Below are 13892 nucleotides of genomic sequence, written 5' to 3'. Positions count from 1 at the left end.
CAGAGACGAGAGACCTACGACAGCCACAGCGAAACATTCCGTCCGGGAAGACCTGATCAGGCTGGGAATCTTTTCGCTGCAATGATGAGGGCTCCGGAATGATCTGATAGAGAAGTCCTTAAAATTCTGAGAGATCTTTGATACAGTAGATTTGAAGAATTTCACAATTTGATCTGACGGTCAAATAAACATCGAAACAGAGGAAATAGAAGCAGGAGGAGGCCATTCGGCCCTTCGAGCTCGCTCCGCCATTCAATATGATCATCGCTGATCATCCAACTCAGTTCCCTCTTCCTGCTTACCTACACCCCATTCCCTTTAGCCCTGAGAACTGTATCTCACTTCTGTTTGAAAATATCCAATGTTTTGACCTCAACTGCTTTCTGTGGCAGAGAATTGTTGCTGGCACGGTGGCTCAGTGGTTAGCACTGCTGCCTCACAGCGCTAGGGACCCGGGTTCAATTCCTGCCTCGGGTGACTCTCTGTGTGGAGTTTGCACATTCTCCCCGTGTCTGCGTGGGTTTCCTCCGGGTGCTCCGGTTTCCTCCCACAGTCCAAAGATGTGCAGGCTCGGGTGGATCAGCCAATGGGGGATACAGGGGTAGGGTGGGACGCTCTTTGGCGGTGCAGTGTGGAATCAATGGGCCGAACGGCCTGTCTCCATCCCGTAGAGATTCTGTGAATGCAGCAGCTCCCTTCTGCTGTCTGGGTGAAGATAGGATCCCTACAGTGTGGAAACAGGCCATTCGGCCCAACAAGTCCACACTGACCCTCCGAACAGTAACCCACCCAGACCCATTCTCCTACCCTACATTTACCCCTGACACCCTGGGCAGCGTTGTGGCTCAGTGGTTAGCACCGCTGCCTCACAGCGCCAGGTACCCAGGTTCGATTCCACCCTCGGACGACTGTCTGTGTGGTGTTTGCACGTTCTCCCCCTGTCTGTGTGGGGATCCTCCCACGGTCCAAAGATGTTGCAGGTCAGGTGAATTGGCCGTGCTAAACTGCCCCTAGTGTTAGGTGCTTTAGCAATGTAAGGTAGGGGAATGGGTCATAGTGGGTTACTCTTTAGAGGGTCAGTGTGGACTTGTTGGGTCGAAGGGCCTGTTTCCACACACTGTAGGTAATCTAATGTTCTGGATCAGTGGTGCTGGAAGGGCACAGCAGTTCAGGCAGCATCCAACGAGCAGCGAAATCGACGTTTCGGGCAAAAGCCCTTCATCAGGAAGGCTTGGCTTTTGCCTGAAACGTCGATTTCGCTGCTCGTTGGATGCTGCCTGAACTGCTGTGCTCTTCCAGCACCACTGATCCAGAATCTGGTTTCCAGCATCTGCAGTCATTGTTTTCACCTAGGTAATCTAATGTGCCTAACCTACACATTCCTGACATTTCTCACCCCCTCGGTCCACAATGACTTGCTCCAAATCATTAAAATGAAAACTTGTTTCTGAATGTTTTTATAGAACGAAGCCTTGTTTCGAACGAGACACACGCGACATGTTCAGCAGTTAATAAACGGAGTTAGTAGCTGTGTCTCAGCTGATGTACAGGCACCACCTGGTTTGTCCAGTTCCCTCCTGAGAGACTGTGACCCCTCTCCTGACGAGGGAAGGCGGCACTGTTGGACATATAGCCACGATGTGGAGATGTTCAACAGAGGGACTGCGCACGTCTGCCCGCTGTTTTGAGAGAGAACAGGCGGGCTCTCTCCTTTATTTACAAATCACATCAAACAAAACGACCTGCTCATTTTTCTCTTGCTGTTTCTGGTGTGTTCAAATTGGCTGCCACATTTCCCATCTGCCGAGATCATTTTAATTCTTGTGATTTGAAAATACTGGCACAGATTTAAAAAGAGGTGCTATCAAAATGTAACTCTTCCTTTTTGAACAGCCACAGTTTTAGTTCTGTCATTGAGCTGTACAGCACAGAAACAGACCCTTTGGTCCAACCCGTCCCTGCCGACCAGATATTCTAAATTAATCTGCTCCCATTTGCCAGCACTTGGCCCATATCCCTCTAAACCCTTCCTATTCATATACCCATCCATGTGTCTTTTAAATGCTATAATTGTACCAGCCCCCACCACTTCCTCTGGCAGCTCATTCCATATATGTGCCATGCTCTGGGTGAAACAGTTGTCCCTTAGGTCTCTTTTAAATCTTTCCTCTCTCACCCTAAACCTATGCCCTCTAGTTCTGGACTCCCCCCACCCCAGGGAAAAGACTTTCTCTATTTACCCTATCCATGCCCCTCATGATTTTATAAAACTCTATAAGGTCACCCCTCAGCCTCTGATGCTCCAGGGAAAACAGCCCCAGCCTGTTCAGCCTCTCCCTGTAGCTCAAACCCTCCAACCCTGGCAACATCCGTGTAAATCTTGTTTGCAAGAAGCTCATAACTCAGTAAAAGGTTGAACGCCAGGGATTTGTCAGGACTTGTAAAGACTGAGGCACAGTAACTGTTTGAAATTTATTGTGTTGCCTTGGATCATAGCCACATGAGCTGTCAAACTCTGGCAGTTTCTTCCCAATCTGACCAATCTCTGGATCACAGATTGTGTGAAATCTCTCACACATCCACAAGTCCGTGCTAAATTGTCCCATAGTGTCCAGGGATGTGCAGGTTAGGGTGGATTGGCCATGCTAAATTGTCCCATAGTGCCCAGGGATGTGCAGGTTAGGGTGGATTGGCCATGCTAAATTGTCCCATAGTGCCCAGGGATGTGCAGGTTAGGGTAGATTGGCCATGCTAAATTTCCCGTAGTGTCCAGGGATGTGCAGGTTAGGATGGTTTGGCTGTGCTAAATTGCCCCATAGTGCCCAGGGATGTGCAGGTTAGGGTGGATTGGCCGTGCTAAATTGTCCCATAGTGCCCAGGGATGTGCAGGTTAGGGTGGATTGGCCGTGCTAAATTGTCCCATAGTGCCCAGGGATGTGCAGGTTAGGGTGGATTGGCCGTGCTAAATTGTCCCATAGTGCCCAGGGTGTTCAGGTTAGGTGGGTTAGCCATGGGAAATGCAGGGTCACAGGAATAGGGCAGTGGGGGTGGGGGTGGTGGATGTTGGTCTGGGTGGGATGCTCTTCAAAGGGTCAGTGTGGATTCAATAGGCCTCCACACTGCAGGGAATCTGTGAACGTCTGGTCACCTTCCTTTAGGAAAGATGTTTGTGAAACTTGAAAGGGTTCAGAAAAGATTTACAAGGATGTTGCCAGGGATGGAGGATGTGAGCTACAGGGAGAGGCTGAACAGGCTGGGGCTGTTTTCCCTGGAGCATCAGAGGCTGAGGGGTGACCTTATAGAGGTTTATAAAATGATGAGGGGAATGGATTGGATCAATAGACAAGGTCTTTTCCCTGGGGTGGGGGAGTCCAGAACTAGAGGCCATAGCTTTAGGATGAGAGGGGAAAGATATAAAAGAGACCTAAGGGGCAACTTTTTTACACAGAGGGTGGTACGTGTATGGAATGAGCTGCCAGAGGAAGTGGTGGAGGCTGGTACAATTACAACATTTAAAAGGCATCTGGATGGGTATGTGAATAGGAAGGGTTTGGAGTGATATGGGCCAAGTGCTGGCAAATGGGACTATATTAGTTTAGGATATCTGGTCAGCATGGACGAGTTGGACCGAAGGGTCTGTTTCCCATCTGTGACTGTATTCCCATTCCAATATCTAGCACTTGGCCTATAGCCTTTTCTATTGCAAGTGCACATCTAAATACTTGTTCAATGTGTTGAAAGAGAGCAAAAACAGGTTAATGGAGGCTTCTCTCTCTCTCTCTCTCTCTCTCTCTCTCTCTGTCCAGGGAGGGCCAATCCAGCCATCCAATGCCAATCATGAAGAGCAGCGTATCCAGGCTCAGCCCCACCCAACCACAGGCAGGCCCTGTAAAACTGCTGGAGGAAAGGCTGCTGGGCAAGAGCATGCCAGCTGAGAATAACCCTTTCGTGGAGGCAGACACAATCGATCAGACGAACCCTTTTGCAGAGGACTTAAACCCGTTCCATGACAGGGAGGGGGAGGAAGGGGCAGAGGCCATCCAGCTGCTCAACACAAGCCCGCCACCAGGTGAACCGACCACGCCCAAGAAAAATGGCGTCGATAAGCACCCCACCTTTGGGGCATCGCTGAAGAGGGCGTTCAGGATGAGCAAGAAACCAGGCCGAAGCCCCACCGAGGACCAGGGTGAAGAGAAGAAGTCGTTCCTCAAATTCCCGTCGCCTCTCTCCGATCCAGAGACGCCTTGGAAAGGCCCGGAAAAGAAGGGGGTCCGCCGACGTTCGGAGGAGCTGGGCTCGCCGGTGAAGCTCGGAGATGGGATAGAGAAGGAGAGCCCGGTCGAGCCGTCACCCAGGAAGGTGATGTCCTTCCTCAAAAGGAACAAGGCTAAGGCGGAGTCGCCGACAGAGAGAGCGGAGCTCGGGGGCGGGGTGGACAGAAAGACGGAGACGCTACCCGAAGTCAGGGAACCCCTCTCAGGTAGGATTGTCCCTTCCATGGGAAACCCTTCACCCGGCTCCCATTCATGGCGTAGGCCTACGGGTGGGTTGGGGGTGGCGAACAACTGCCTTCTCCTGCTCCCTGATGGTGGGGAGGAGGCATTGGCCAGGCGGTATTATTGCTGGAGTGTTAAACCAGAGATGAAAAATGTGGTGCTGGAAAAACACAGCAGGCCAGGCAGCCTCCGAGGAGCAGGAGAATCAACGTTTCGGGCATAAGCCCTTCTTCAGGAATCCTGTTAAACCAGAGACCCAGGTAAAGTTCTGAGGATCCAGGTTCAAATCCTGCCAAGGCAGATGTTTGGATTTGAATTTCATATTAAGAAAAACCTCTGGAATTAAGAGTCTAATGATGACCATGTTGGGAAAATCCCATCTGGTTCACTCATGCCCTTTAGGGAAGGAAACTGCCTTCTTTATCTGGTCTGGCCTACATGTGACTCCAGACCCATAGCAATGTGGTCTTAACTGCCCTCTGCTGAAAATGTGTTGCTGGTTAAAGCTCAGCAGGTCAGGCAGCATCCAAGGAACAGGAAATTCGACGTTTCGGGCATAAGCCCTTCATCAGGGCTGATCACCATCCTGATGAAGGGCTTATGCCCGAAACGTCGAATTTCCTGTTCCTTGGATGCTGCCTGACCTGCTGTGCTTTAACCAGCAACACATTTTCAACTGTGATCTCCAGCATCTGCAGACCTCATTTTTTACCCGAAGATTTTAACTGCCCTCTGGGCAATTAGGGATTGGGCAATAAATGCTGATCCAGTCAGAGACACGCTCATCTCGTGAATGAATATAAAGAAAAAGCAACCTTTTGTTGGACAGGCAGATGGGTAACGTCCAAACCTCAGGGTTATCAGTTCGAGGCAGTCACTGAGAAACCTCTTCACCCAGAGAAGGTGGCAATATCAAATGTATCGCCTCCAAATGGGGCAAATGCCAAAGGGTGAGGAACCTCTGGCACAGGGCCCACTCAGCAACAGGAAGGGCATGGCCTACATTTCTCAAAATGGAACTGTGCAGAAATCTAGCAAACAGCAGTAGGCCATTCAGCCCATCGAGCTTACTTCCCCATTCATCCAACTCGCTCTCCTATTCCCACTTTATCCCAAAGAACCATTTCAGTGACGCACAGTCCAAAATCCTGGAATTCTCTCCCTAAGGCATTGTGGGTCAACCCACAGCCCTCAGACTGCAGCAGTTCAAGATGGCAGTTCACCGCTGAAATAACTCCACGGGGGCTGTTATCCGTCACCAAAAACGAACAGCCCTTGACTTCAGTAAAACCCCATTCAGAGGCAGCTCTCAAAGTGAACAGAACCCCTGACCCTCCAGTTTCTATCTGTCAGCCAGGGCTCCCTGATTGGACCAGATTGACAGCCCCAATCAGGGAACTCAGATTCCACAAGATTCAAGGACAGTTCCTTCCCTGTTGTTATTAGACTTCTGAACGTCCCTCTGGAATTTTAAATCTTATGTTGGTGAAGTGGAGGAGCCAGTGTTGGACTGGGGTGGACAAAGTTATAAATCACACAGAACCAGGTTATAGTCCAACAGGTTTATTTGAAATCGCAGGCTTTGGGAACGCTGCCCCTTTTTCAGGTGAAATTCACTCTGAAAGCTTGTGATGTCAAATAAACTTCAGACTATAAGCTGGTGTCATGTGATTAGATTAGACTTACAGTGTGGAAACAGGCCCTTCGGCCCAACAAGTCCACACCGACCCGCAACCCACCCATACCCCTACATTTACCCCTTACCTAACACTACGGGCAATTTAGCTTGGCCAATTCACCTGACCTGCACATCTTTGTGACTGTGGGAGGAAACCGGAGCACCCGGAGGAAACCCACGCAGACACGGGGAGAACGTGCAAACTCCACACAGTCAGTCGCCTGAGTCGGGAATTGAACCCGGGTCTACAGGCGCTGTGAGGCAGCAGTGCTAACCACTGTGCCACCGTGCCACCCTGATGTCTGACCTTACTTGGTGTGCAGCATCTCTGCAGTTGTAACTTTATATTCCTTGCTTTGCGCTATCACCCTGCGATCTTTGTGTGGCACAACGTCCCTGTACTGCACACAAAACAAAAGCTTTTCACTGTACTCAGGTAAATGTGACAATAATAAATCAAATCAAATCAAATCTCATCATAATCATTACACCCACCACCTTCCCAAGGGACAGACAACAAATGCTGGGCCTAGCCAGTGAGGCCCAAATCCCATGAATGATTTGTTAAACAAAACTCCTTAAAACATTCAGTGTTTTGGCTGCTTTCTGTGGTAGAGAATTTGACAGATTCTCCCACACTTCTGGGTGAAGACATTTCTCCTCATCTCAGTCCTATCCTGTATCCTTAACCTTGTGATGACAATTTCTGGAAGTTATTTTGTCCTTGATCTTTCTCATGAGAGGTTGTAAAGGCAGAGGTGCCGTAGAGTCTGGTTTAATAATGGAAAGGGAGTGGCTAGTTTAGATTAGATTCCCTACAGTGTGGAAACAGGCCCTTCGGCCCAACCAGTCCACACCGACCCTCCGAAGAGTAACCCACCTCCCTCTGGCTAATGCACCTAACACTATGGGCAATTTAGCATGGCCAATTCACCTAACCTGCACATCTTTGGACTGTGGGAGGAAATTGGAGCACCCGGAGGAAACCCACACAGACACGGGGAGAATATGCAAACTCCACACAGACAGTCACCCGAGAACCCGGGTCCCCGTTCAGGTTTTTTTAGTTATTTTTAGCTGTAGCACTCACAAGGTACTGGAATCCAGGGGAGTTGCAAATTTCATAGCATCCCTACTTTGTGGAAAGAGGCCATTTGGCCCAGTAAATCCACACCAGCCCTCCCAAGAGCCATTCCCCTACTATTCTATGTTTCCCCTGACTAACCCACACATCCCTGGGCACTATAAGTCATGGCCAATCCACCCTAACCTGCAAACCTTTGGACTGTGGGAGGAAACCAGAGCACCCAGAGGAAACCCACACAGACACGGGGAGAACGTGCAAACTCCACACAGACAGTCACCTGAGGGTGGGATTGAACCCGGGACCCTGGAGCTGGGAGGCAACAATGCTAACCACTGAACCACCGTGCCACTCATGTTCTTCAGTGAAGAATTCCTCTGACATTCTATTGAAGTCTCTCTGTGGTTGAGCTCCCCTCCTGCCTGGCAGAATCTGTCTTTGAATTCATCTTTTTGCCAAAGGGCTGTGTTTGTGGGATGTTATTGTATTGGAACAGTTAATTAGTAATAGTTACTGTGTCAGGTCGGTTAACTTTTCCAACAGTTAGGTTATTCTAAAATTCTGGTTTCTTTTGTTCATGTTGTGACTGTAGAGTTTAAATAAATTATGTTTTGCTTAAAGCCGGGTGGTTTGACCAGCTGTATCCCACCTGGAACACCCACTTCACACCTGCCTTTAAAATAAGGAAAAGTTAGGCTGTAGGCGACCTTCTTAAAATATTTTGAGTAGGGGGATCTGGTCCATCACTGACCAGAATGTGAGTTCTCAGATTCTGTGACCCGGAATCTGAGTTCACGAGAATGGTCCAAGGAATGAAATGCTTAACATCTGAGGAACATTTGAGGACCCTGGGTCTATACTCGATGGAGTTTAGAAAAGATGAGGGGGTGGGGAGATCTAATTGAAACCTACAGAATACTGAATGGCCTGGACAGAGTGGATATTGGGAAGATGTTTCCAATGGTAGGTCTTTTCCCTAGGATGGAGGACTCCAGAACTAGAGGGCTTAGGTTTCAGGAGAGAGGGGAAAGATTTAAAAGAGTCCTGAGGGGCAACATTTTCACACAGAGGGTGGTACGTGTATGGGATGAGCTGTCAGAGGAAGTGGTGGAGGCTGGTACAATTGCAACATTTAAGAGGCATCTGGATGGGTATATGAATAGGAGGGGTTTGGAGGGATATGGGCTGAAAATGTGTTGCTGGAAACGCGCAGCAGGTCAGGCAGCATCCAAGGAGCAGGAGAGTCGATGTTTCGGCCATGAGCCATTCTCCTGCTCCTTGGATGCTGCCTGACCTGCTGCGCTTTTCCAGCAACACATTTTCAGCTCTGATCTCCAGCATCTGCAGACCTCACGTTCTCCTTTGGAGGGATATGGGCCAAGTGCTGGCAGGTGGGACTAGATTAGGTTAGGATATCTGGTCGGCATGGAGGAGTTGGGCCGAAGGGTCTGTTTCGGTGCTGTATATCTCTATGTGGGGGGGAGGGGGGGGGTAGGGCCCGAGGGCACAGCCTTAGAGTAAAGGGAAGAGATTTTAGAAAGGAGATAAGGAGAAAGTTATTCAGCCGGAGAGTGGGAACCTACACTCACTGCCACAGAGGGCTGTGGAGGCCAGGTTAGTGAGTGTATTTAAGACAGAGATAGATAGGTTCTTGGGAATCAAGGGTTATGGAGAGAAAGAGGGGGAATGGGGCTGAGAAACCTACTAGCCATGATTGAATGTTGGAGCAGACTCGATGGGCTGAATGGCCTAATTTTTACTCCTATGTCTGATGGATTACTGGGGTCAGTCAGTTGAGCTCTCCAAATGGTTAACGTTTCCGTTTCCTCCCCTTCAGTGCTCGAGATCCATAAACTGATCGAGAGGAGGGAGCTGGTGCTAGCGAATAGCCACATTGTGGAGTTGGAGGCGGAGGAGGAGGTCGAGAGGGTGAAGAACGCCGAGGGGGGCAAAGATGGCAGCAGGAAGGCGAAGGACGTCGAGCTGCTGTACGAGGCACTGGAGGGCGAGCTGAAGAAGATTGTCGCCGAGTCCCTCAGCCAAGCCCCGGAGACGACGCACCTGGAGCAGCTGGTGCAGACCATCGAGGAGGAGGAGAAGGCGGACAGGGCGTGGACCACCCGAGGAGGTCTCCCCGGGGGCCCAAGGCCCAGGGAGCTGCGTCAAAAATGGCGGGAAATGGTGAGGGACTCAGTGGCCGCCAGATTGTCCAGTTGCCAGGGCGACGCCCCGATCTGCCAGCGCCTGAAACACCTCAAAGAGCAGATCACGAACGACCTGAGAACCGTCCGAAAAAGTCTCGTTCTGGCCTACCCAAAGGAGTACGATGCGTTCAATGTCTACGTTAACAGCTACCATGAGGTGGTTTCCTCCTGCCTCGCCGAGATGGTCCAGAATGATCTAGAAATTCACCAACTCTACAGCTTCCTCCAGTGGTGCCACAACGATTACTTCAGGTGAGTGTCCCCGAGCTGGGGAAGAACGTCCACCGAGCAACCATTGGCGGTTCCTGCCTGACATCGTAATAACGGGACATATCATTGGATAACTGTGGGGACTAGAGGTCTCACTACCAGAGTTGGTTGCCATGCCAGCACTAAGGGAACATGGGGATTATGAGGTGGAAGACCAGCTCAACATCCAAATGAGAGGCACGGGTAGGCCATTTGGCCCCTCTGCCTCCTGCATCAATCAGTGAAATCAGACAGTCATAGAGATGTACAGCACAGAAACAGACCCTTCAGCCCAACCAGTCATAGAGATGTACAGCACGGAAACAGACCCTTCAGCCCAACCAGTCATAGAGATGTACAGCACCGAAATAGACCCTTCAGCCCAACCAGTCATAGAGATGTACAGCACGGAAACAGACCCTTCAGCCCAACCAGTCATAGAGATGTACAGCACCGAAATAGACCCTTCAGCCCAACCAGTCATAGAGATGTACAGCACGGAAACAGACCCTTCAGCCCAACCAGTCATAGAGATGTACAGCACAGAAATAGACCCTTTGGTCTGACTCATCCGTGCTGACCCAGATATCCTAACCCAATCTAGTCCCACCTGCCAGCATTTGGCACATATCCATCCAAACTCTTCCTATTCACATACTCTTCCAGATCCCTTTTAAATGTTGTAATTGTACCAGCCTCCACCACTTCCTCTGGCAGCTCATTCCATACACGTACCACCCTCTGTGTAAAAGGATTACCCTTTAGGTCTCTTTTATATCTTTCCCCTCTCACCCTAAACCTATGCCCTCTAGTTCTGGACTCCCTGACCCCAGGGAAAAGACTTTGTCTGTTTATCCTATCCATGCCCCTCATGATTTTATAAACCTGTATAAGGTCACCCCTCAGTCTCCGACGCTCCAGGGAAAACAGCTCCAGCCTGATCAGCCTCTCCCTATAACTCAAATCCTCCATCTCTGGCAACATCCTTGTAAATCTTTTCTGATTCCTTTCAAGTTTCTTCCTATAGCAGGGTAACCAGATTTGGATGCAGAATTCCAATAGAGGCCTAACCAATGTCCTGTACAGCTATAACACGACCTCCCAATGACCTCCCAACCCCTCTATAAGTAGTTCTTCCATAAGTGATGGTTGTGTAGCCCTGTGTGCTAGAAAAATCACGCATTGGAAACAGCACTTTAAGTGTTGGTGCTGTAATAGTGTTACAGCCAACACACATTTTAGAAATAGTGTCCCCAATTCGCCAATCGCGAATTCACTTTAACGAAATGCGTGTTATAGTAGAGCGACCTGTACTCAATGCACTGACCAATAGAGGCAGGTGCACCAAATGCTGCCTTCACTATCGTATTTTCGAGGAGCTATGAACCTACACACTTTGTTCTGCAACTTTATCAGTCCACTCCAAGTCCTCCCCTCCCCCATTGACCTCTCACCCCCATTCTTAACTAGAATCGATCCACCACTGCCCTTTTCAGATACCCTCGTCCACCACTTTTTGGGAAAGAGAGTTCCTCAAACACATCACCCTCTGAGGGAATACACATTCACCTCACCCCTGTCTCAAACAGGCAGGGGGAATGATTCCTTACTTTTTAAACAGTGACCCACAGATGGGAAGGAGCATCCATTCCACATCCACTCACTCATGATCTTGTGTGTTTAAGTATAGTCACCTCCTAAATCCCAGAGGACACAGGCCTACGCACTCAGGTCACTGGTCATAGAATCCCTACAGTGTGTGGTCACCGCCATGAGGCCCTACAGGTCCATACTGCCCCTTCAAAGAGCCAGAACCATTCCCTTACTACTTTATATTTCCCCCTGACTAATGCACCTAACCTACACATCCCTGAACACTACGGGGCACTTTCCCATGGCCAATCCACCCTAACCTGCACATCTTTGGACTGTGGGAGGAAACCCACACAGACACAGAGAATGTGCCAAACACTACACAGACAGATGCCCGAGGCTGGAATCGAACCAGGGGCTCTTGGAGCTGTGAGGCTGCAGCGCTAACCACCGAGCCACCGTGATCCTAACAGCATGGGTTCAATTCCTGTAACCACCTTTGGACAGGTCGGTCAGAAAACATCGAAAACAGAGTGGTGAGAGCCCGATAGGGGGATGTCACCTTCCTTGAGGTCAATCAGCTTCACCACAGTTTCCGTCTCCCAACTTGAGAAAGGGTGTACTGGTTCTGGAGGGGGTGATTCCTAAGTTGAGGAGGTTGGCTTATGAGGAGAGACTGATTAGACTGGGATTATATTCATTGGAATTTAAAAGAATGAGGGGGGGGGGCTCTGAAAGAAACATATAAAATTATGAAGGGAATCGATAAGATGGAGTTAGAGAGAATGTTTCCACTGGCGGGTGAATCTAGAACCAGGAGGAAAAGTCTCAAAATAAAGGGGAGTGGGTTTGGGACTGAGCTGAGGAGGATCTTCTCCCCCCAGAGGGTTGTGAATCTGTGGAATTCCCCGCCTAGTGAAGCGGCTGAGGCTTCCTTGTTGAATGTTTTCAAGGCGAAGATAGATTTTTGAACAGTAAAGGGATTAAGGGTGATGGTGAGCGAGGTGAGGGGGGGGAGGCGGGGGTGGGAGGGGAGTGGGATAAGTGGAGCTGAACCCAAGATAAAGATCAGCCATGGTCTTACTGAACGGTGGGGCAGGCTGGAGGGACCAGATGGCCTACTCCTGCTCCTAGTTGTTATGTCCAGTGTTCAGACCCGTATTGGGTTGTGGGGGGTAAGGGGTGTTTGTACCACATGACCGCCGGTTTCCACGGAAACCGTAACTCCCTAAGATGGCTTCGGAAGCTGGGCACGGGGGGTGGGGGTGGGGAGTGCCTTTCGTTTACATCGTGCCGCTCACGGCCTCCACACCTCCCAGCCAAGCGACATGTTTCTGAAACGCGGCCGGTTTGAAAACGGAGAAAGGAGGCGACAGCTGATTGGCCGCACAGCAAGATCCCACAAGTGACACGGGGGACGATTGTCAGATTGCAGTGAGAGAAAAGAAACTGAAAGGATGCTGACAATCTGGAACAGAGACAGAGTTCGGGTTATTGTTACCGAGATACAGTGAATTGCGTGATCCACAGGCAGATCATACCCGACTTAGGGCCCTCAGCAGGTCCGGAAGCTTCTGTGAATTGGGAAATAGAGTTAACATTTCAGGTCCAGTGACCTTCCTTCAGAACTAGGGTCTTGTGAGATTGCTGGAGCGATACGGTGGCTCAGCGATTAACGTCGTTGCCTCACAGCGCTGGAGACCTGGGTTCGATTCCAGCCTTGGATGACTGTCTGTGTGGAGTTTGCACATTCTCCCCGTGTCTGTGTGGGTTTCCTCCCACAGTCCAAAGATGTGCAGATCAGGGTGAATTGGCGGTGCTCAATTACCCATTGTGTCCAGGCTAGGTGCGTTAGGTAGGGGTGGGTTACTCTTCAGAGGGTCAATGTGGACTTGTTTGGCTGAAGGGCCTGTTTCCACACTATAGGGATTCTATTCTTTGGCTCTATATCCAGTTTGCTGTAAGAGGCCTCAGTTTAAAATAATCTTTTAAGAGGTCAAAATAACTCCACAGAGGCCGGTATCCCATCACCAAGTCACCCTTTATTTACACGTATATGGGTTCTGACTGCCCAGCTCAGAGCCAGTCCCTAGAGTGAGGAGACACTCTCGTTTATTTTGTTTTTGAGCAGGATGTCTGACACACCTGTTATTTTCCATTTTTTTCCTCACACTACCACCTGACAGCGGTAGTGTTTATTTTTCCCCAGCCCCCATGTCGTGTGTGTGCAGGTGTCGGACACAGTGAGAGAACAACAAGGGCGTAAATCTTTATTTATATTCCACCACCAGGAAGAAAGGAAACACCCGAGTGGCCTGTGACAAACAGTGTCCTTCACATCAAAGGGCAATGCTGTGTGATCAAACAGCGAAGGGGAGGGCAGGGATTAAACCAAAATAGAGTTGGAGGGGGAAATAAAGCACTCCACTCCCTGCGGCGCCCATCTCTCCCTGAACAACTCCAGGGTGTTGGTGGACACCGCGTGCTCCTTCTCCAGAGACACCCGAACTCTAATGTAACCGCAGAAGAGGGTCAGGCAACCGGCCCTAACGACCCCCTCCACGGCCCGCTGCCTGGACCTGGACACT

The 13892-nt window shown here is 50.0% G+C and overlaps 1 protein-coding gene across 6 annotated transcripts in view; it reads left to right on the top strand.

Moving 5' to 3' along the window:
- LOC132836761 (exocyst complex component 3-like protein 2) overlaps positions 1-13892 on the top strand; it is a 69310-nt gene that overhangs the window by 20864 nt on the left and 34554 nt on the right. For 4 of the 6 annotated variants that reach the window (XM_060856208.1, XM_060856205.1, XM_060856206.1 and 1 more), the window contains exons 2-3: positions 3807-4480; positions 9096-9714. In XM_060856208.1, the coding sequence (XP_060712191.1) occupies positions 3829-4480; positions 9096-9714 (1271 nt within the window). In that variant the 5' untranslated portion in view covers positions 3807-3828. The remainder of the gene's footprint in view (positions 1-3806; positions 4481-9095; positions 9715-13892) is intronic. The other 2 variants (XM_060856210.1, XM_060856209.1) reach the window with 1 other exon arrangement.

Source organism: Hemiscyllium ocellatum, chromosome 47, assembly GCF_020745735.1.
Source record: "Hemiscyllium ocellatum isolate sHemOce1 chromosome 47, sHemOce1.pat.X.cur, whole genome shotgun sequence".
NCBI classification, from domain to species: domain Eukaryota; kingdom Metazoa; phylum Chordata; class Chondrichthyes; order Orectolobiformes; family Hemiscylliidae; genus Hemiscyllium; species Hemiscyllium ocellatum.
Note: the sequence above shows the minus strand (reverse complement) of the source record. Positions and strands in the feature narration are given on the sequence as shown.